General features: G+C 48.3%; 1 protein-coding gene across 3 annotated transcripts in view; it reads left to right on the top strand.

The window, feature by feature from the left end:
- The window catches only part of KCNIP1 (potassium voltage-gated channel interacting protein 1), a 334,879-nt gene that overhangs the window by 118,597 nt on the left and 193,771 nt on the right, over nucleotides 1–22,511 (top strand). For 2 of the 3 annotated variants that reach the window (XM_003936161.3, XM_074390397.1), the window contains exon 1: nucleotides 2,590–3,195. The exons of the other annotated variant lie outside the window; for it this stretch is intronic. In XM_003936161.3, the coding sequence (XP_003936210.1) occupies nucleotides 3,135–3,195 (61 nt within the window). In that variant the 5' untranslated portion in view covers nucleotides 2,590–3,134. Of the gene's footprint in view, nucleotides 1–2,589; nucleotides 3,196–22,511 lie in introns of those variants that run through there. 3 annotated transcript variants of the gene reach the window in all.

Below are 22,511 nucleotides of genomic sequence, written 5' to 3'. Positions count from 1 at the left end.
TTGGTGACTTCTCTTTATACCCACTGTTCAGAGGCGGCCAATTACAAACACGTCCAGAAGCACTTTGCTATTTCTGATCTGCAAAATGGAGCAAGTCGTCTGCACTCTGCTTCCTCAGAGGGTTGTGGGGAAGCAGAAACGAGAGGATGACATTCTAGCCTCTTGTGACTTCTCAAGTGCTGTCCTCATGGTCATTCAGGTAGTGTGAAAATTCGCAGAGCCCTGAGGGGGAAGTAGCTTGGTGTTCCCCCAGTGATGTGTCTGAGAAGTTGGCAAAGACGCCCAGGGCTGCTTCACTCTTTTCTCAGCAAAGAGCTCTCCTCTGTCCCCTGAATCCTGAACATCCTACTCGGTCCTCTAGTGACCCCAGGCTTCAGCCCCCCATGGTCCCTTCCTCAACAGATAAGACAGGAGATGAGCAGGGGTCAGCGCCTACCCCATCTTCCAGGATTCCAGGCCTCCCCGGCCTGGACAAGCCCTGAGCTGGCAGTTGAGAAAGCAGAGGTTGTGAACCTGGTGGGACCCACACCAGATCTTTCTGGCTCAGTGCCCTCATCTGTGAGAAGAGGGTTCCCCAGGAGACCATGACAGAGGCTGGAACCCAAGTTCTAATCCCACATTCAGGCAACTTTAGGCAAATTTCCAAAGTTAAGTAAGCCTCAGTTTCTCTCTGTGGTGATGGTCAGGCACCTGCCTAATTCACAGGGCTTTGGCGGGCAGCATGTGGACAACGTGGTTTCACAGCAGTGGGCAATGCAAATGCAAGGAAGTGTGTTAGTAAGTGCACCTCCCCTGTTGCAGAAAACAGGTCACATGCGGAATTGCAGAAAAGCGTTAAATGCTGCATAGGTGAAGAAAAGTATTCAGGGACCCTGGCCAAGTCACCAGCCACCTGTAGCCTTGAGGGGACAGCTCATGAGCTGCAATTAAAGAAAGCAGCTTTCAAGGGGCCTGTATCTGGAGGTCCAACCCTGTGCCTGGGTGGCATTGAGCTTGTGTGAATGTGGTGACTGTGATGCGGTTTTGTGCCGTGTGTGCATCTGTGTGCCTGCGTGGTTGTGTGTCTCTCTGTCTTTGTGGGGTGCAACTGTAAGTGTATTATGAGCCTGTGTCTGTCTGTGTGTACAATAGCAATGTCTGTATGGACTTAAGGACCTGTGCCCATATGTTTGTGGGACTTTATGGGCATGCATGCATGTTTATGAGGCCATATGTCCGGGGATTCTCTGAACTGCTAACATGGTGTGTCTCTGTGTGGCAGAGAGAAAATGGCTGGGTGGGAGTGTGGGGAGCAGCTTGGACAAAGGATTCTCAGTGTCAATCAAAATGGGTCTCAGTGAGAACCCAGGCAGCTCAGACTTGGGGAAGGGGAAGCTCTTCTTTCACCTTCCAGGAAGCAAACCTTGCATTTCAACACCACAAGGCTTTGAGTCCACAGGCAGGGACTCAAACTATGCCCTTTGGGTGAGAAGCCACTCACAGAAGGGAAATGGCTTTCTAAATCTAATCATTGCCCCTTCAAGCACTAACAACCCATGCCTGGGAGCTGATGGCTAATAAATTATTGAGCTGGAGAGAGAGAAGAGGGAGAAACAAGGAGGAAAAAACAGAAAAATGAGAGAGCAGGTCGGGCAGGGCGGCTCACGCCTGTGATCCCAGCACTTTGGGAAGCCAAGGCGGGTGGATCACCTGAGGTCAGGTGTTCAAGACCAGCCTGGCCAACATGATGAAACCCTGTCTCTATCCAAAAATACAAAAAATTAGCTGGGCATGGTGGCAAGCACCTGCTATCCCAGCTACTCAGGAGGATGAGGCAGGAGAATTGCTTAAATCTGGGAGTCAGAGGCTGCTGTGAGCCAAGATCCTGCCACTGCACTCCGACTTGGGCAACAGAAGGATACCCTCATCTAAAAAAAAAAGAAAGAAAGAAAGAAAGAAAGAGGAAGAGAAGAGAAGAGAAGAGAAAAATGAGAGAGCAAGGGCCCAGAGGGGCTGAGGGCTCCTTTCCTCTCCTCAACTCCTTGTCAGTGAAGGTAGGCTCTGGCATGGGAGGATTCTGCTGGTCCCTCAAGGACCGAGAAGCAGGAGGGCACCTTCTTACTTCCCATGACAACCCAGTTAGATGTGTTCTTCACCCCTTTCTGGGTGAGGCAGAGTTTCCCCCACCCCATGAATTCAGGCAGTGGGTTAAATATTTCCCTTGAAGTCGAATGAAATCACAATGCACCACACACAGGAACACACACACACACACACACACACACACACAGAGAGACACGTGCGCGCGCGCGTGCACGCGCACACATCACACACACACACACACACACACACACACACACACACACACAAAGTGTCTCCCTGGGGCCACTCAATCTACTGCCCCTTGAACGGCACCCATCAGCCAGGTGCCTAGCCCCGGGTCTGTCTCTTAGAGTCGCATCCTCCTGGGGGGTCCCACGCATACCACTCCGGTGCGGGCGCGGAGTGCGGGCGCAGGGCCAGGCTTCCTCCCGCCCCCCGCCCCCGTGCAACCCTCACCCCCACCCCGCCCCTCAGTGGTTGCCCGCCCGCCGCCCCCTCCGCCGCTCCGACTCTCGCCCCGAGCGCTGGCAGCAGTCAGCAGGCAGCAGGCGGGCGCGCTGTGGCTCCGCGCCGCGCGGTCCGGGCTCTGTTCATTCATGATTGGTACTCGGCCCTCCGAGACCCAGCCCGAGCGCCGGGAGGGGAGCCGAGCGTGCGGCAGGAGGGGCGGGCGGACCGCGGCTCCCGCACCGCACGCGGCGCTGGCTCGGCAACCTCGGCCGGGCGGGCGCGCCGGCCCCGTGTCCAGTGCCAGGCAGGCTTCAGGGCACCGTCCTCGGCCCTGGGCGAGGGAACCCGCCGGGCCGGGTCCTCGCGCTGGGAAGCGCTTCCGAAGGCTCGCGGGGAGCGCCTGGCCCTGAGTCCCCGCATGAGCCGGGCTGAAGAAGGAAGCCAGAAGCCTCCCAGCCCGCTCGCGGAATACCAAGCTGCAGGCGAGCTGCCGGGCGCCCTTCTCTCCTCCAATTCAGAGTAGACAAGCCACAGGGGTTTCTTTCCAGGGAAGGGGAGGGGCAGGGCCCGGGGTCCCAACTCGCACACAAGTCTTCGCTGCCATGGGGGCCGTCATGGGCACCTTCTCTTCTCTGCAAACCAAACAAAGGCGACCCTCGAAAGGTAAGCCACCTCCTTCTTCCTTTTGTTCCCCCATCTGGGTTTGGGGGTGCTGGGCGCTGAGGTGGGGTGTGCCACCTGGCTCCCTTAGTCCAGACTCCCCTCTCCACGAGGAGCTGGGACAGGTGCTTGTATCCAAAGGACAGAGAATCCGGCGGGAGGGTTGGTATGAACACCCAGAGGAGGGAGCCAGAGTGGACGTTTGCCCCAGCGGCAACTGGACCCCTCTGGGGCACCATGTGCCGGGACTCTGGGGAAATCTCTGGGAGCAGAAGGAGGAGACATGTTCACAGGTGGGGGTGGCCGGATTCTCTGGTGGAAGTGTGGTGAAGCTCTTCCCATTCCCATGACAGCTGGCGTTGGCGCACTCAGTGAGGGTGCTCCCACACTCCTCCCAGACCGCTATACCAGGTGCAGACCTGCGAGTCCCCTCATCAGGGAGAGCGTTCTGTCTGCACCCCTAAAACCTCTGCAAGCCAAAAGGAATCAGCTGCTGTCAGGTGGCAAAACTCCCAGGGCTCATGTCCTGGTGGCTCAGGGAGTCAGGAGCAACCATGGAGGGCTGGCTGGGAGCTGAGCTTACATCAAGGATTAAAAAGCATAATATCCTGGAGTCTCTTCTGCCTGGATGCTGTTCCATCGCCACCTGTCCCCAGCCGAGACGTGGCTGATCTTACCACCAGTGGGAGAGTCTTCAAATGGGTCCAGGTGAAGTTGGGACCAGTGGGTTGGGCCATGGAGGACTATGCAGGTTTCCTAACCGGCAATTAGAAAGTTAGTTGGAATAAAGAGACTGGAAGTGGTTAGGAAACAGGAAATGATGGGTTTTGTTTTGTTTAATGTTCAGATGTCACTGTGAGTGGTAGAATTTTAAGTAGCCTGACACTTAAACATTCAAGTTCTACCATCAGAGCCCCCATCCTGGATACAGGCGGGAGTTACAGCTTCTACCCCATATGCCCAATGGTGAGAAGTGTAATGGGGGAAGGGACCCCAGGTGAACAACAAGCCTCCTCTTAGAACTTGTTTGGTCTCACCTTGGTTGGAACCACGGAGATCCCCATAAGTAAGGTGTCTTTGAAACTCCCCAGAAGAAGGGGTCCAGCTTCTGGTCCAGCTCCCAGTGGCATCAGGCTGGCTGAGTGCCAAGGAGAGAGATATCTGGGTGCAGAAAGTAGAGGAAGGGGGACTCTACCTCATATACTGGGTTGGCTGCGGCCACCAGGTGCCCAGAGGAGGTGTCGTAAGAATGTGAGGATCAAATGAATGATGAATATGGAGCTCCTTGCATAGGGCTGGAAAAAGATGCGTTCGTTTCTCCTTTGTAAAAGGAAAACTTTACATTAGGCATTTCCTTGGGTTCCATTTGGTTCTCAAATTCTAATATTCACAGCCTAGAACATAGAAAGAGGCTTTGACCCATTTGTGCAGCTGAGTTACATGTCCTGCTGGGAGGGAAGGGACTGTTGCCTTTTAACCAGTCCTGAGAACAGGTCTGCAAAGCTCAGCCTAAGGTCTTGGCATTCTACGCCTCACCTCTTGCAGATCCTGGGATGCTGCTTGGCTGGGGACAATTTTCAGCACCAAATCTAGGTCTTCTCCGTCATCATCTGTCCAACCACCATGAGGTCTCAGAGGCCAGGAGACTGTGGGGACAGGAAACTCGGGGGCTTGTTTTTGAATATTTTCAATGCCTGTGGCCCTCCTGGGAGCAGGGTGTCACAGAAAGATCTCAGGCCTTAGCGTCAAGTGGAGTCTGCGTGTGCATCCCAGCTCCATCACTCCCTAACTCTGGGACCCTAGGCAAATCCCCCCATCTCTCTAATCCTCAGTTTTTTATCCATAAAATTTGTATACTACTTCCTGGAGGGAAACTGGGTATGTAGGAAGTAGAGGAAGGGGGGACTCTGCCTCATATACTGGGTTGGCTGCAGCCACCAGGGACCCAGAGGAGGTTGTTGTAAGGATGTGAGGTTCAAATGAACGATGAAAATGGAGCTCCTTGCATAGGGCTGGGAAAAGAGTAAGAGCGCAGACATTGCTGTCTACCATTTCCTTCTCCTACCCCAAAATCCAGGTCACACTGGATGAATTCCTACAGGATTCCCAAAGTACAAAGGTCTTTGCTTCTGTCTCCTAGGATTCTGAGAAAAAGAAGAGGGAGTACTAGCATTCAGTGTGTCCCTTCTGTGTGCTTGCCATAGTGCCAGGTGTTTTATTGACAAACGTTATTGTGAGATTTAACTCTCACAACAATGTTTGTTTGAGGCTCATAGCAGGTTCAGGGCCAATGGGTAAACCCCCAAGACAAGCTATCGAAGCACTGGACACTCAGCCCTTCCTGCACAGAGCCTGATGCTGGTGTGAGTTGTCCAGGGGTCCAGCTGCATATGTTCCCCCAGGCCTCTGCCCCCGGAGCAGTCATCTCACTGCCTTGCACAGTGGAATGCTAATCAGCAGAAGACCCTTTCATGCAGGCAGCTTGGAAACCTGGAGGGAGCCCCGGCTGGGGAGGCTAGTGGTCAGGGATCCTATCCTGGCCAGGTCACTTTTTCCCACTGAGGTCTCAGTTTCTCCTTTGTAAAGGAGAAATTTACATTAGGCATTTCCTCAGGTTCCATTTATTTCTCAAATTCTAATATTTTTGTGGTTGATGCTCTCACCAGAACTGCTGCTATGATCTCTGAGACGTGAGGCTCGGATCTAATTAGAAGCAGTCAGAAGAGAGCAGTTGGGATTTTCAACTCAGGAATCAGTCTCCCTGCTGGGTTCAAATTCAGGCTCGGCCACTTACTAGCTGTATGACTAAGCCTTGTTTTCCTCAACTATAAAACAGGGATAGTAGTAGTTACCATCTTAAAAGAGCTATTGTGTTGTGTGGATTTCAAGGATCATGCAAGTTGAGCGTTTGGCATAGGCTCTGCTACATAATAAGCAGTCAGCAAATTTAGGTACTATTCAATTTATGGTTCTATTGTTCGGCACCTCCAAATGTCCAGAGTAAGGCCATTTTCTAAGTAGGCGGTATGTCTGAGAGTCTTAACAGCTCATTTCTGGAAACCTCTTCCAGCCCTATTCAGATACCTGGGACCAAAAACCCAGGCACACAGATGCTTGTCCCTTGCTGCAACCCCTACTGACCTCTACTCTGTGGCTTGTTCTGAAAACATCAAAGCCTGCTTAATTAAAATCCTGAATGCTTTGATAATACAATTTAGAAACATACATAGTTTTTAAATAGGGCAAAAACTCTGCATGATTAATGCTGCAAGAAGAACATATCCAGTCCAACCTGGGTGTTCAGGGAGAGCTCTCTAAAGGCAACAGAAATCTAAAGTAATTTAAGAAGCATGCGACTGAATAAAAATATTCAAGTTCACTTCCTGTCCTTCTTTCTGTTTAGAATCTTTGTGTGTCTTTAATTAAAAGTAGAAGAGCCCTGCTTTTGGGATTCAGCCTCTGCGTCCCAGTCCCAGATAGAATTTCTGGCTCTGACAGTTTTGCGTGTGCTTGGCACACCAAGGACACTGCTCCTGGCCTTGAATGGGTAAGTGAGACAGACTAGGGCATTGAGGAGAACCAGAGGAGGACCAGACAGGTGCAGCTGCTAGGCTTGTCAGAGGGGCAGGAGAATTTAGGGACAACATCACTAGACCAAGACCATCTCAACAGAGAATTGCCTACAAGGAAATAACCCCACACTGCAAAGGTGGCTGGGTGAGAAATCCTCCACGACTGAATACAAGCATGCAGAACTTTCTGAAAAGGCTGAACTTCAGATCTCCAGAACAGTCATAGCATAGGGGAGCAAACTCAACCCCATAGCTATCAGATGCTTTTTCTAGGGGCACATGGTGGTTAATATGGTACTGGTTAGTAGAGTGTCAAACATGGCACTGTTCCTGATCAGTCCCATGTTTGCTCCTAAATCAAAGAGCACCTCTGAGAACTTATGGAAGCAGAGTGTACCTGATGAGGCTGGGTTTGGACTTTCTTGGTCAGGGCAGCATCTTTAACCTAAAGATCTGGGAGACTGACAAGAGACAGAGGCGTAGAGAAGCAGCAGCCCTGTCGTCACACAGTCCTGAGCTCAAGGGGCCATTGGCAAGTCGTTTCACTTTGTAAATACCAGTTTCTTTATCAGTGAAAGGAGAATCCTACTGTATAGAAATGTTTGCGCTTTGGTCTTTACCCGTCTTTCCATATTTGCCTGTCCTTTTAACTCTGTAATACTCCCCCACCCCACCCCTTGCTGCCTTGTCTAATACTTAAAATTCCACCCGCATTCCAAGGTCTCACTCAGCAGTTTCCATATTCAGGAAGCCTTCTCCAAGCCCCAGAAAGCAATGACTTCTCCTGTGTGAATTCCCATATTCTTTTAAGGTGTACAATTTCTTACGACTCACAGTCATGTTTGGAATTAGACAATCAATGGAGGTGTTAACCCCCTTTCCCACCACCAGAGGGCAGGTTTCTTGGGGGTAGGAGCATGTCTAACACATCCTTCACAACGCTCTGCTTGGTTCTGTGCGCATAGTAGGTACTTAATGGAATGGCTGGCCACTCTCCATTATTTCCTAGAATTGCAGACCCTGCAGGAAAAGTTAGTTTCCCACTGGAATTTCAGTTACCAGCCCTCTGATCGGAATGAATTCTGTTATTCGGTCTGCTGGCTTTAAATTGGCTTTGCCCATGAAATGTACTGAATCTGTTTACCATTTAGCAGGAAAGTGCTGAAAGCAGTGATTCTACTCCCACTCCCCCCACAATCACAAAGGTATGAGGAACCCACACCCAGCACCAGGCACAGTTCTGCTCCCTCAATCCCAGAAGAAGCTCGGTGGATCTCAAGATAAAGAGAGAGATGGAAAAGAATGCAAGAGAGAAGGGAAGGACTTACTGCCTAAAATAAGTGGGATTTTTTTGACTTGGTCTCTGAAAAAGGCCAAGGCTTCAACCTCTTTGTCTACCTGGAAGGGCCTTGCTCCATGAATGCTTTGTAAATGTGTAAGTGAGTAAGTGAGCATATGCTTTAACAAATGAGGGAAAAGATGAATGATAGAATGAATGAGGGAAGCAGTAAAGGAGTGAATGAATGAAGCAGCAAATGAGTTATCAAATGAATGACAGAAAGAATGACTAAATAAATGACTGCAGGAATAAATGAATATGTCCATAAATGGATGAATAATTAAGTCTCAGAACAGCTATAATTAAAAGACTATCTTTTCACAAAGAGCACTGATAGTCATGCTATCCAAAGTCGAAAAATACAAATTCAGTCAAGAATTTTGGATACTGGTAGACGTACAGTGTCTTTGGGGAAGGTGAGGAGATGTCTCTAGGTTTTCATTCTCTTGCTGAAACAAAAGCAAGGACTGACTCATAGTGATTCCCCTTGTCTTCCCTTACATTTCAGGTTCGCCCTTGCCTTGCCTGGGTGAGATCAGAATCTGTATATTTACCCATTCATTTATTTGTTCGCTTAGCCAATCCCACAACTGTCCTTCAGCATTGCTTCCCTGATGTCATTTCTGCCTAACATCCACTCTGGCTTCCTCATCCTCCCTCCTCCTCCATCTCCTCATTCACCTGGCCAACTCCTACTCATCCTTCAAGGCCTCATTCAATGCCACCCCTCTGGGAAGCCCTTCCAGGCTTCTGCAGGCAGAGAACATCTCTCCCTTCTCTGTTCTCGTATAGGTGTTGCTGCTTTCCCTCACTACAATTCTGACACACTATGAGGTTGTCATTACGGGTCTAAACATTTATCTATCTGACTAGCTTCAGGGACTGAGTCTTATTCCAGGGCCTCTGTCAGGCCTGGCTCTGCATCCAGACTTGATGGATGCTGGCGGCATGGAGGTAAGGATGGATGGGCCAGAGTGTGTGTTCTTGGGAATGCGGTGGTGCGGATGAGAAATCCAGGTCTGCTCCTGGGGAGAAGTTATGCAAAATTCTGCATAATCGCCCTGGAGCTGGTGTTCCCATTCATCAGGCAGGGAAGGAGCAGTATTTAGAAGAGAGAGAGAGAGAAAGAGAGAGAGAGAGAGAGAGAGAGAGAGAGAGCCTAATAGTCCTAGGACCTTCAGAGAAACTTCTTCTCTTTAAATGCTTCACCTTCCTCCAGGTAGTATGTTAAATAGGTCACCTTCTGGAAGTAGTTGAAGTCAGTTGGGATATTGCTAGCTTCCCATATCCCAGCCATGGGAGTAGTACTTTGGATTAAATCTTGTTATTTAAGGCCAGACTGAAAGCCTCATTGTGTGGTGGGGGAAGTAGGACCCACATGCCACCGAAATCAGGAGGCTGGAAGTAGGATTGCATTGTGGTAAGGAGGGCTTCGTTAAAATAAGAGTCTTGGGATTGATCTCCCTTTTATCAGTTCATATCTGAGCTTCTCCAGGCCTCAGTTTCCTCCTCTATAAAATGGGGACAATGGGCTAGGCATGGTGGCTCGTACCTGTAATCCCAGCACTTTGGGAAGTCGAGGTGGGTGGATCATGAGGTCAGGAGTTCAAGACCAGCCTGGCCAACATAGTGAAACCTCATCTCTATTAAAATTACAAAAATTAGCTGGGCATGGAAGCACACTCCTGTAATCCCAGCCATTCAGGAGGCTAAGGCAGGAGAATCACTTAAACCTGGGAGGTGGAGGTTACAGTGAGCCGAGATCTCACCATTGCACTACAGTCTGGGTAACAGTGCAAGACTCCGTCTCAAAAAAAAAAGGGGGGGGGCAGGGGGACAATGACAGTGTCTCTGTACAGGGCTGCATGAGACCAAGGAGGAAGTGAGCGTGGTGCTGCACGCCAGGTGAGTTGGCGGTGCTGGTTTTGCTGCTGCCTTTTTCCCATCACAGGGCAGGTCCTTTCCTTCTGCCTTGCTCCACCTGGACGATGACTGTGTGACCCTTGGCAATCTCCCAATCCCTTCAAGCTGCGGCCTCTGATTCCCAGCCCCTGGGATCCTGGACCACCACATCCATGGTCACTGGCACCCTAAACAGTTTCTCTGGTGATTCCTAAGGGAAGCTGTCAACTTTAGATGGTAAAAGCAATTCCCAACAGCTAAGTATGAAAATGCCGGTCATAATAATACTAGCTCAAGGTGGATAATAATACTAGCTCAAATCACTCTGGCGTCTACCCAGTACCAGGCACCTTGCTCAGCCCTTTCCTGTGTTATTTTATTAATGCCAACCCTGGAGGATAAGATGCTGTTACGGTTCTCATTTTGTAGTTGAGGAATTCGAGGCTCTAAAAAGGAAAGTGCCTTGCTCAGGGTCACAGAGCAAGGGAACCGCAGAGCCTGGTTCTGGCTGATCCCAGAGCCTGAGCTGGAAACTGCCACACCAACCTCCTCTCCTCCTGGCTTTGCCTCCAGAACCTTAGGGACCTGGGTAGAAAAACAGCCACAGTGGGTGCATGGATATCGGGGAGAAGGCATTCAAGGATAGAGTGAAGCACCTCGTTAGCCACACAGAACAACTGAGCCACCTGCATGCCCTGAGCAAAATACTTTTAGCCCCATCCCAACCCCACCTCCCCCCAGATCTGCTTCCATTTAATCTGATACTGTGGAAGCCTGAATATGATATGATTGGGGGCAGAAGGCCAATTTGCTAATTCATTAACAGGATTAAACATCTCTCCTCTGCTCTAATCATTTATGTGAACTAAAATTTTCTCCCTTTGCTATAGCCACCATTGCCTGTCAGTGAAGATAGAGCATTCAAATAGCTCCCAAGTATGCTAGAATTGCAAACGTTCAGAATCAGGGACCAAGATCAATCTGAGTTTTCACATGGTCCAGGGGGGCAAGGAGAGGCCAGTCAGTTTAAAAGTGGTTATCACTGCAAAGAAAAAAACACCAGAACTTGCTAATACGTTTGCAAATACATTACTGCTCTCCTGTCTGTTTTCTTTCTTTCCTGAGCCACACTTTGGCCCGAATCACCTATGTATGTGGTATGGTAGTTATGAGCATATACTCCTGGTAAGGCAAACCTAGAATTCAAATCCTGGCTCTGCAACTCATTAGCTGTGTGACATTGTGCAGGTTACCTTGCCTCTGTGGACTTTCGTCTCTGCATAATCTAGAAAATGAGGATATTGTTGATAATTCCCTCCCAGATTGTTATGAGGATTAAATTCAATCATCCGTGTAATATACAGTGGTCAGCACATAGAATGCTCTAAAGGCAAATTATTACCATCTGGGTCTGTGCTACCCAAAGTGTGCCCCTCAGACCAGCAGCCTCAGCATCAGTTGAGAGCTTGTTAGAAATACAGAGTCCCAGGTCTCAATTCAGTCAGACCTGCCCAGTCAGAACCTGCACTTTAACAAGCTCACCAGATGCTTTACATGCCCACTGAAGTCTGAGAAATACTGGCCTAAAGCACAGATTATGGAAATATATGTATTGTATTATGTAAAATTATATATTAAGCCTGAAAAGCCCTTTGAAGACTTCTGATTGAAGCCTCATTTTACTAATAAGAAAATAGGGTCCAGAGAAGGTAAGTAGTTTGACCACAATCACACAGCTCAAGTGTCAGGCCTGGCATCTGAACCCCAGCCCTGCTCGTCTCGTCTCATAGAAATTGCTATGCAGTAAGATTTCCAGATTTGCATTTCTGCAATCAAGCTTGTCTGTTTTTCTTTATTTCTTTCTTTTTAACAACACAAAAGAAATGCAGGCCGATGTCCGGCCATTAAGTTTTAATTTACTCATTTTAGCTCTTATTCCAGCCAAGTGAGATTCTGAATCTTGATTCTGCCAGCCCTCATCTTAGCTGTACCTCCAAGTTTTCTGCTACCTGAAGATATGATAAGGAGACACTCTAGGTCTTTATCTAAGTTGCTTCTAAGAGCACAGGCCAGGACAGGGTGCAGGACAGAGCCATGTGGACTGCAACTAGACACCTGCCTACATAATGGATTTCACTGATAATGTTCAGAATCCCAGAGCAGACCGGTAGCCTCATTTCTGTGCAGAGGCTTTGAAGCCTTTTCTGGCCTCAAATGTGACTCTTACTTCGGTCACATTTGAAGCCAGAAAATGTGACCGAAGTAAGAGTCTAAACGGACACAGGCAGGGCCTGGAGAATGAAAGTCAAATGCCTTTTCCAGGGGGTCTAGTGGGAACTCTGTGTTGGCAGGGATCCCCCCCAACCAAAAAAACGAAATCTTTTTATTTTTTAGGAGTCCTATGATGGTGTCATTATTATTCTCACTTTGCAGAGTAGAAAACTTAGGTGCAGGGAGGTTCTTGATTGGCTAGTGATTAGTGAGCAAGGACTTGAAGCGGATCTGATTGCAAGGCATTCCACCACCTGGCCTCCTGCCTGCAGCTGGAGGGCATATCCAGGACAAGCAAGCCTCTGAGCCCCGGGAAGAGGCTAAGCAGTTACAGCTAGTTTCCCAACTCCCAGGAACCAAAAATGACAGCCTCTCTAGGCTTATCGGCTCCTCACCCATGCCAACCCTGGACCCAGAGTGAGAGGAGTGTTCTGCTGGAGACCATGCAGCTTCTAGCTGCCTTGGGGAAGCCGGAGTATTTGCATCCCTGTGGCTGAGGCTGCACTTTCTCTCCATCTCTGGGATTCACCTATGTATTTCTCTCCCAGCTGGCCAAATCGTGCACCCAGCAGGGCCGTCTCCAGGAGGCTTCTCCACCCATCAAAGTTGGGACAGCAAGGGGCTTCCCTTGTTTTCTTCCCCCTTTGCATGCATCCAGCCCTGGGGAATTAGGGATTCTCATTCTGATTAGGGATTCTAAGCCCTGCAGGCTCTAACACTGAAGTGATCAGATCCTCTCCTCCCAGCCCTGCCAATGGCTACACAGGCAACTCAAAGGAGAAACAGTCAAATAAGTCTAAGGAAGTCTGCTGAATTTGGATTTTTCCCATGTTGACTACTTCAGTGACTTTTCTGAAGTATAATATGCTTTCAAACCATAATTTCTGATGCCTCTACTTTGCTTCACAGGCACGCCGAAGAGATGTTTTGTTCCTTAAGCATCTCTTCAGTGTGCCTGTGAGGTATTTCAGCACTGGAGTTGGAACCAGACAGGAAAAAGAAAAAACTGATCTGTATTGGGCACCTGCTGCATGCCAGGAACTGTGCAAGGTGTTGACAAAATAACAACATTAACAAACATAACATTTAAGTCGTCCTTATGACATTTATGCAGCACTCTGTGCCAAATACCCCTCTAAGCGCTTTTGGTACATAGATTTAATCCTCACAGCAACCCTATGTGGGAGGTAGTATGATCACTCCCATGTAGCAGATGAAATCTCACACTATGAGAGGTAGGCACAGATCCCCCTATTTTATAGATGAGGAAACTGAGGATTGGGAAGAAGTGACTTGCCCAAGTACCCTAGATGCTAGTGGAAGAAAAGGATTCACACCAACTTTGTCCACTTCCAAAGCCCTTGTTGTTGACACTCCAAATGCAGGCCTCACTCATTTCCTGGAAGTACCTTATGATTTGTTATGTCCTCAGGGTGCATTATAAGGGGAGGTAGGAAACCCTGGGACTACAATGAATACTGAGTCTTGTCCTGATCTTCTTAGGGAGCCTCTGCCATTTCCAATTGCCTTTTGCATCTGTCCTCACCTGGTGCTACCATTCCACCCTCCCTTGTTTTTCTCTTGCTGAATGACCACTCTACACATTGGTCCATGTCATGTAGCCTCTGCTGGAGGCAAGTCTGGCTCCCATCTGCCTTCTCCTGAGGAAGAAGCTGCTGGAAGTTTAGAGTTATGTTGGACACAGTCTTGGTCCCCAAGGAACTTCTCTCTGGTCAAGATAATTACATTAACAACAGATCTATAGAGGCTGACTATGTGCTAGACACTTTAGCATCTTGGTTTTGGGTAAGCCTTACAGTATCTCAATGAAGCAAGCACTATTACTAGACTCTTTGCACATGAGGACACTGAAGACTAGAGGGCATAAGCAAATGTCCAATGTCTCACTTCTCGTAAGTGGACGAGCTGGGATTCGAACCCAGATGGTTTGTCTCGTGTCTGCATGCCGAATCACTGGACTAGGCTGGACCCGAGCATTTAACTAGAGGACATTGTAGATTATGTAACACTGTGGGGATTCAGAGGAGGGAGAAAGCACCTCTATCTGAGAGGCTGGGGCTCGAGAATTAGAGCAGATGCCCCAAAGAGGTGGCATTAGAGCTCGACAAAAGAGCTAGGGGTTGGCCCAAGCAGGAATTTAGGTTAGTGAAGTTCTAGGCAGAAGGGACAGGATGAGCAAAGTCACAAAGGCAGGCAACAAGAAGCAGAAAAGAGTGAAAAGTGACAGTGATGTTTTGTATGCTTGTGACTTGGAGGATGTTATCTGAAAGAGGATGCCATCAGAAGTGGGAGGCAAAGAGCAGAGTTGGGCTGTCCATGTTCAGGAGAGTGGGACAAGGTCCCGGGAGGTCATGGACAGCGAGGATGAGGAAAGACTGAGTAAGTGGGATTGAGACTGTGCCCTCTCACCCTCACCCATGTCCCAATTGTCTCCCCATGATCACTGCAGCTTTCATTTGATTCATCCTTCTCCTCTCCCAGGGGACTTATTATTTGCCCCCTTGATTTAGCTATTGATTACCTTGAACTGTTCTATCATCATTCCCTATAAACACGCTTGACTCTCCAGCAAGAGTGGCCTTTCCTCAAAGGCCTGGACCTTTCTTTCTTCCCTTCCGAGCATCTTCGAGGAGCCCAGGACAGTTGCAGGCAAAAGACTGGTACTTGGTGACTTGAACTAATATTTCACAGAGCTACACAAAGACTTGGGATTCCTTAATTAGAATTCATGTGGCAGAGAAACTTGGGCATGACTCTGAGGACCAACCTCCGCCCCCCCACCACCACCAACAGCATTTTCACAAGATGTGAACATCAAAGATTGTGGCTTGGCACAAAAACATAGCGGGTTAGAGGCTGTTCCATAACAGCTTAGAGCTGATGGAGAGAAAAAGGTATGGTGTGTTGGGTGAAATTGAACTGAAGGCCAGTTCTAGCTTACTCTTTAAGAGCTGTGTAGTTTGAGGAAATTGTTCAGCCCATTTCTGCATATCAGCTTCTTCATCTGTTAAACAATTACAATCATGGTATCAAGTCACTGGATTGACATCAGGATTAGTGAGATAATATGAATGTGTTTAGTAAGCTAGAAGGCAGTGCATGCGTGGTGGGGATCAGTATTAGATGAGATAATGGTCATAGCAAATAATGATTGTGATAGTGACGATGATGTGATGTCGGTGATCTGATAGTGCTCATAGTGTTGGTGGTAGTGATGGTGGTGATAGGGGTGGTGTTATTAGTGATGATGATTATTATTGATGTATTATTCTGTTTTCACATTGTTACAAAAAACTACCTGAGACTGGGTAATTTATGAAGAAAACAGGTTTTGCTGACTCACATTTCCACAGGCTGTACAGGAGGCATAGCTGGGGAGGCCTCAGGAAACTTAAAATTGTGGCAGAAGGCGAAAGGGGAAGCAGGCACATTTTGACATGGTGGTAGAACAGAGAGAGAGCAAAGGGGGACGTGCTACATACTTTTAAACAACCAGATCTCATGAGAATTCCCTCACTATCATGAGAACATCATGGGAGAAACTGCCCCCGTGATCCAATCTCCTCCCACCTGGTCCCTCCCCCAACATTGGTAACTACAGTTCAACATGAGATTTGGGTGGGGACGTAGAGGCAAACCATATAAAGGGGTAATATTGTTGATGATGGCAGAGGTGTTGGTGACAGTAATGACAGTAGGGACTTCATGGCAGTAGTGATGATGATGATGGAGGATGACAATATTAGTGGTAATGGCGATTATTATAGTATAGATGATGTTGTTGATTATAAGGATGGTGGTGGTGACAATGGTGATGATGGTAGTAATGGTGATGATGATAATAGAAATGATGATGGTAGGTAGTAATGACAGTGATGGTGGTATGGTAAAGGTCATGATGACAGTGATGGTGGTGATGATGGTGATGGTGATGATGGTGGTGGTTATGGAGGTGGTGGTCATGGCGATGGTGATGGTGCTGATAATGATAATAGTAATAATGATGGTGTGGTAGTAGTGACAGTGATGGTGGTGGTTATGGAGGTGGTGATGGTGATGATGGTAATGATGGTAGTGATGGTGGTGATACTAGTGATGATGGTGACAGTGGTAGTAATGGTGGTTATGGAGGTGGTGATGATGATGATGGTAATGATGGTAGTGATGTGGTGATGATGGTGACAGTGGTAGTGATGGTGGTGGTTATGGAGGCGGTGATGGTGATGATGGTAATGATGGTAGTAATGGTGGTGATAGTAGTGATGATGGTGACAGTGGTAGTGATGATGGTGGTTATGGAGGTGGTGGTCGTGGTGATGGTGATGGTGCTGATAATGATAACAGTAATGATGATGGTGTGGTAGTAATGATAGCGATGGTGGTGATATCGTGGTAGTGATAGTAGTTGTGATGAAAGGTAGTGATGGTGGCAGTCATGATGATAGCGGTAGGGCTGAGAGTGGTGACGGTGGTAATGATATAATGGTGTGAGTAGTAGTGTTGTTGATAAGATGATGGTGGTAGTGGTGTCGATAGCACTGGGGAATTTGAGGCAATCATTCCCTTTGTCCAAACTGTCTTCTTTGACTAGGCTACACAGAAGGATTTCCAATCCCCAGAACTTGAATTCCCCAAGGTGTATTTCTCAAAAGTAGGAAAGAATAAGACAAATGGATCCCATGCCTCCAGATTTCTTCTCTTATTCCTGGTTGGTACTTTCAGAATCATTTTAATGTAAGCTGCCTTCTTGACATTTGCATTCCAGCACGTAGCACAATGCCATGACTGGTACATCGTCAAGTCTTCAATAAATATTTGTGAAATGAAGGGATGAACTTGCAGAAAAACACAGGCTGTTCTCTTGGATGAACTCATCAGAGTTAAACGTCTCATCTTTGAAGATAACATGAGGGTTATCAGGCACATCAGAATATACCTGCATTAACAGCATTGCCAGCATGAGCAATTCAGAAACGCTGGCAGGTTGGGAAGACTTCTTGGCACCTACTCTGCCCCTGGAAGCCCTCAGACATCAGCTTAGCCGGACCTCTTGTACCCACCACCTTGCCCTCAGAGGTAGGGCCTGTTCTACCTGGATTCTGTGCTAACTGATCACAGGGAAAGGTGGGGAACACGGCCTCTCCCGCCAGCTGATTCTAGAGAGTTCAAGCTTCCCTCCTCAGTGACCTTGCAGTGCAGCAGGAATGAGAGGCATGTCCTGGCTCCGGAGATGTTCTTCTTGGCAGCAAGTCCTCCCCAATGGCAGGAGGGATTACAGAAGTGATTTCAGGTGTCAGTGTCTCCACAGCCCACCCACCCTCTACTCTAAGCAAGTCAGAGGAACCTGTGGAACCTCTGTTCTTTCTGTGGAAGAGGAATAATCTCACACCAGCATTATAGAATTCTCATGGTTCTTACTGGTGTGGCACATAGTGAGGGCTCCATTAATGGCAGCAGCTATTAATATTGGTCTCATTTATTATTTCCATTACTAGTAGAAACATTGAGCTGATACATGGTCAATAATGATAGACCAGAGACTTTGTATGTTTCTATGGTAGAACATGTGTGGCTCAGCTTCACCTTGAATCCCCTGATTCTGGCAATCTGGCCTGAGACTGTCCTCTGAATGAGTCATGTGGTGCTGGTGGGATTGTTGAGAAAGATGAGATGGTCTGCAGGCATTTGGGTTCACGTGCTTATTCATTATTCTACTGAATAATGAATAAGGTTTGGGGATCAAAGACCCTTGGATTTAAATCCCGGACTTGCTTTCCCCTGGCTGTGTGGCCCTAGGGAAGTACTTCTGCTGAGCCTCACTTCCTTCCTGTGTCCAATAAGGTTAGTAATATTGATCATATTGGCTCTTTGGGAAGAGTATGGAAAACAAAGTGTAAATGGAGTGAGGGAGGGAATTTGTCTCCGAGGCAGCACAAGACAGGAGGTAATGGAAAGACCAAAGTGGTTTTTGGATTAGAGCTGCCTGCAGCCTTTATCTGTCTCCAGAGTTGATTTATTATTCCCCCAAATCCTGGAACAAAGTCAAGAAAGGGAGGCAGGAAGGGAGGGAGATGGGTAATACTAGTATGGAAGAAAAAGTAAACATGTAGAGTGCAGGCAGCGGCTGCCTGCCCCATAGCAAGCCCTCCACAGAGGGAGAATTGATTGGTTGTTGTCATTTGTATTGTTGTAATTGTTCTTATTATTGAAAGATGTAGCAGAGAAATCAGGTAGAAAGAACTCAAGCAAAGACACAGGGTGAGCGAAAGCATGAAGAGATCAACAGAATCTAGGCTGAATTTCTTTGAGTTTACAAAGCACCCTATTCAAACTGCAAAGGGTGGAAATGGAGGCAGGCTGTCCACAAGTTTCTAGTACCACGCTGTGACTCTATGTGTCAAACAGGAGGAGTTCTTTAAAGGGTGTTTGTGTGTGTGCCTGTGCACAGAGAGAGGAAGCACGTTCTTTGTATACAACATCAGACACTGTGCTGGGTACTGCCCTTAAATTATCTCATTTAATTTTCACACAGTCTTATGAAGCAGATGCTGTTTTTGTCTCAGTTTTAGAGACAGGGAAACTGAAGCTCAGATAGGAGAAGTGAGGACCAGCCCAAGATCACACAGCTGCTAAGTGCAGGGACAGCATCAGAAGACAGGCCCATCCATCCCCCTAGGTCTCAGAGATTCTACACCTGCTTCCTAGTATCAGCTCCGTCTGACACTTGGGGAAATTGAGGCTCAGGAAAGCTGTTTTCTTCAGTTGCACCGTCAACTTGAAGCAATGGTAGACTGCATCCCAGATCTGACTGCCAGTTCCACAGTCCCTCCCTACGGCCTCACACATCATTGGAACTGACAAAACAAGAATCTTCCATCTCCTTCCTTCTCGTCCTTCTTTCCTTGGCTGTCATCCAAAACTTTAGGGGAGTGATAAACCAACTTGAGAGACAGAGAAAGGCTGTAGGAAGATCCAATCCCAAAACATTTTGGTGTTTGTATTACTTCCGTCTGAGCTTCCTGGGAGACAAACCCACCTCCCTCTCGCCTACCATTGTCAGTTTCAGCAGCCAGACTCTGGGGCTGATGTGCATTGCCCCTTCTCAACCCAGATGCCACTGGAAGGCTCCACATAATGGTGAAGTGCACAGACTCAGAAGCCAGGCAGTGCTGTTCTGGAACCTTGCTCTGCCTTTCTTGGGCCTGTGGCCTTGGGTAAGTCACCTACTCTCTCTCAGCCTCAGATCCTTTATCTGCAAAACAGAGTTAACACCTCCCTTCTAGGGTTGCTGTGAGGCTTAATCGAAAAGGTATATGTAAAATGTCTGCTCCATAATAGACACTCGTTTGGAAATTAACAATGTTTGGGTTATTACAGTGTGAGCCCATGGGTCTCAGGCGGCAGACTGGATTAAGGCAGGTTCCTCCGCAACCACAATCCTATTCCTTAGCACAAGTATGACACGGCCTGGCATGTGCTATCCCTCCCATCTCCATCAGCCATGCAGACATCGATCCCTCATTATGAGACTTTTTTATTCTGAGCTAGAATGTGACCTCAGAATCCTTCTTAACACAATGCTTCAAGCAGTCACTACTAGTTGAACATAACTGGCATGGAAGATAGATGGAGTTTACTTGCATTCTGGTTCTGACCAAGTCCATGTTCACGGCTCCATCTGCTCAGTGCAGACTGTCTCTCTATTCTGTCTCCCACCTGCTTTTGTGAGTGTATGTTTCTTTGTTTGTGTATGTGTGTGTTTAAACTCCTCCTTCAGAGTGAAAGACCATTTCAGTCATTTGTGTGCTGATTTGTGCAAATCGCTGGACTTTCAGAATCCCACTTGCAATATAGTGTCTGTGTCTTGGGATCTCCAAGTAACATCAGCTTACATTTGGGAGGGACAAGGGGAACCAAAGTTAGAACTTAGGAGAGCAAAATCCATACACAGCATGCACCATCAGCCACCTTTAGGAGTGACCCTAGAGGTGGTATTGGAATACAAATTTGAAGTCTTTCCAAAGATTTAGCGCTCCATTGGCTGACAACCATAATCTCAAGGAGGTAGGCCTAGGCTAGAACAATTGTACTTTAAGGTAACCCTAGCTGCTGTAACAAATAAACCCCAATATTGCAGTAGCCTAACACATAAAATTGTTTTTATCATTCATATAACTGTTTTTGGTGGGCCCGAAGCTTTCCTCCATGTGGTCACTCAGGGACCCAGCCTCCTTCCATCTTGTTGCTCCCCCAACCCTAAGGCCTCCTCTACATCTAGGTGAAAAGAGAGCAGAAAATATGGTCTATGGCCCAGAAACAACTCTAGTCTTGGAGAAGCACATGATATAGTATAAAGATCACAGCCAGGTCTGCCATCAGTAGCAGTTCAGGGCTGGGTACCAGATAAGCTGGGTGGAGTCCCAGCTGGCCAAGGAATCTGACCCCAGGTGCTATGTGGTCATCCTGGGCATGGGGCAGGGCAGCTCAAGGAACAGAAGTCAGCTGGCAGGGTCCACACCAAGCCTGTCCAGGGAACTCCTGCCCTGATCGTGGACAAGGCCTGTGTAATCCTGATGTCAGCTGCTTCCCTCCTGAGGATAGCCTGCAGCAGATGGTCAGAGCCTGTTGCCATTAAACATTTGAGTGGTTCTACCAGCATCCCGATGAGCCTGGGTTCACCAAGAAACATTATTGTAATGTGCTCCCCAGGCAGCTCTGCCTCAGGGAGAGACAATGCCAGGCATGACAACTTCAGCATTCTTGTTCTGCACAGCAGTTGCATTTCTCATTGTGGTTTATACGTTGCTCACATGATCTGAGCTAATGGGAGTATTCGCCTAACAGATGAGTCTCTTCTGGGTATGCCAGCAAAATCAGGCTTCCAAACCTCTGAGGCTCACTGCCAGAGGCTGGGGAATTCGCCAAGGTAAATGCCACCTTGTGAGGTCTTTGAGACACAGCCAGCAGCCTCCCCAGGGTAGCATTCCTGCCTCAGCATGAGGCGTCTCTGGTCAGCCCGTGGGCATATGGGAGCTACATTCACACCCTACAGGTCTGGGTCTGTTTCCAGCTGCACTGGGACATTCTGGCAGGTTCTCCCTGATCTCTGTAAGGAAGACTGCAGCAGGAAGGAGAAGAATCGGAAAAAAATTCCAATGCTTAGAGTTTTCCCTCTAAAGTGGACCTCCCGAGCTGCTTCTGAATAGGACTTGGAACAAAGGAATCTTGGCACTTTGATGATCGTGTCTGCAGCAGTTGTTGAAATGAGTCTGACACTCGCCAGTGGCTTAGTAGGAATTATAATTACATCAGAAGACCCCGGGCAACCCAGTAAACTGATTAGCTGCTGTTCTGAGTTGATAAATTTTTTTCCCTCTGGGTCATAAATAGGTCTGTGGGAGATGGTGGAGGCATGCTGGTGGGAGCAGGTCAGGATGGGCTGTACATCCAGGAGGCCCAACCAAATGATGTGGACAGCTTCCTCCCTCCCCAACCCTGCCACCCTGGGAGACAGTCTGACAGGTGGCCAAGGTAAAGCTCTGCTTCCTCGGCCGGGGACTGCACTCTGATCTTGCAGGCTGCAGAGAGCTGTCCTCAGAGCAGGCTGAGGATGGCTGGACTGCTAGTCGACGCTCTGGGAAGCCCTCCCCCAAGAAAGCTGATGCTTTCTGCCAGGCATAATTATTGCATGGATAATTACACGATTCAGAGCCTGCTGGAGAATCCTGGGCTGGTGCCAGAGCAGAAAGGCAGGGTTCCGGAACTGCAGCCAGTTGCTGATTCTCAAAGTCGACTTTGAAAGAAGAGGATAATCGTTCCCCCTCCTAAGACTCCTACCTGGCTGGGCCAGGACATGGCAAATGTAAAGCTGAGTGAGGCAGGAAGTTGATGAGTTCTCTCCTCCATCCACTCCCTTACAGGAGGGGGTCCCCAGAATTCTGACCTAATCCCTCTTCTGTACTCTCTCCACGTGTCACCCGCCTGGGACAGTCCACCCCTGCCCATTAGCACATATATGCTGATGACAGCAAGTACTTTTCCAGCCCGGCATCTGCAAATGCACGCTGGGCCTCTCCTCCAGCCCATCACACTCCAACCTGAGCTGTTTTCCTCCTACCCCAGTCTGCCTCTCGGTCCATATTCTCTTCCCAGCCAGACATAGCTATCCTCCTAGATACCCGCTGGGCACCCAGGAGTCCAAGCCCTCTAGTCCT

This window comes from Saimiri boliviensis, chromosome 20 (assembly GCF_048565385.1).
Source record: "Saimiri boliviensis isolate mSaiBol1 chromosome 20, mSaiBol1.pri, whole genome shotgun sequence".
In the NCBI taxonomy this organism is placed as follows: Eukaryota; Metazoa; Chordata; class Mammalia; order Primates; family Cebidae; genus Saimiri; species Saimiri boliviensis.
Note: the sequence above shows the minus strand (reverse complement) of the source record. Positions and strands in the feature narration are given on the sequence as shown.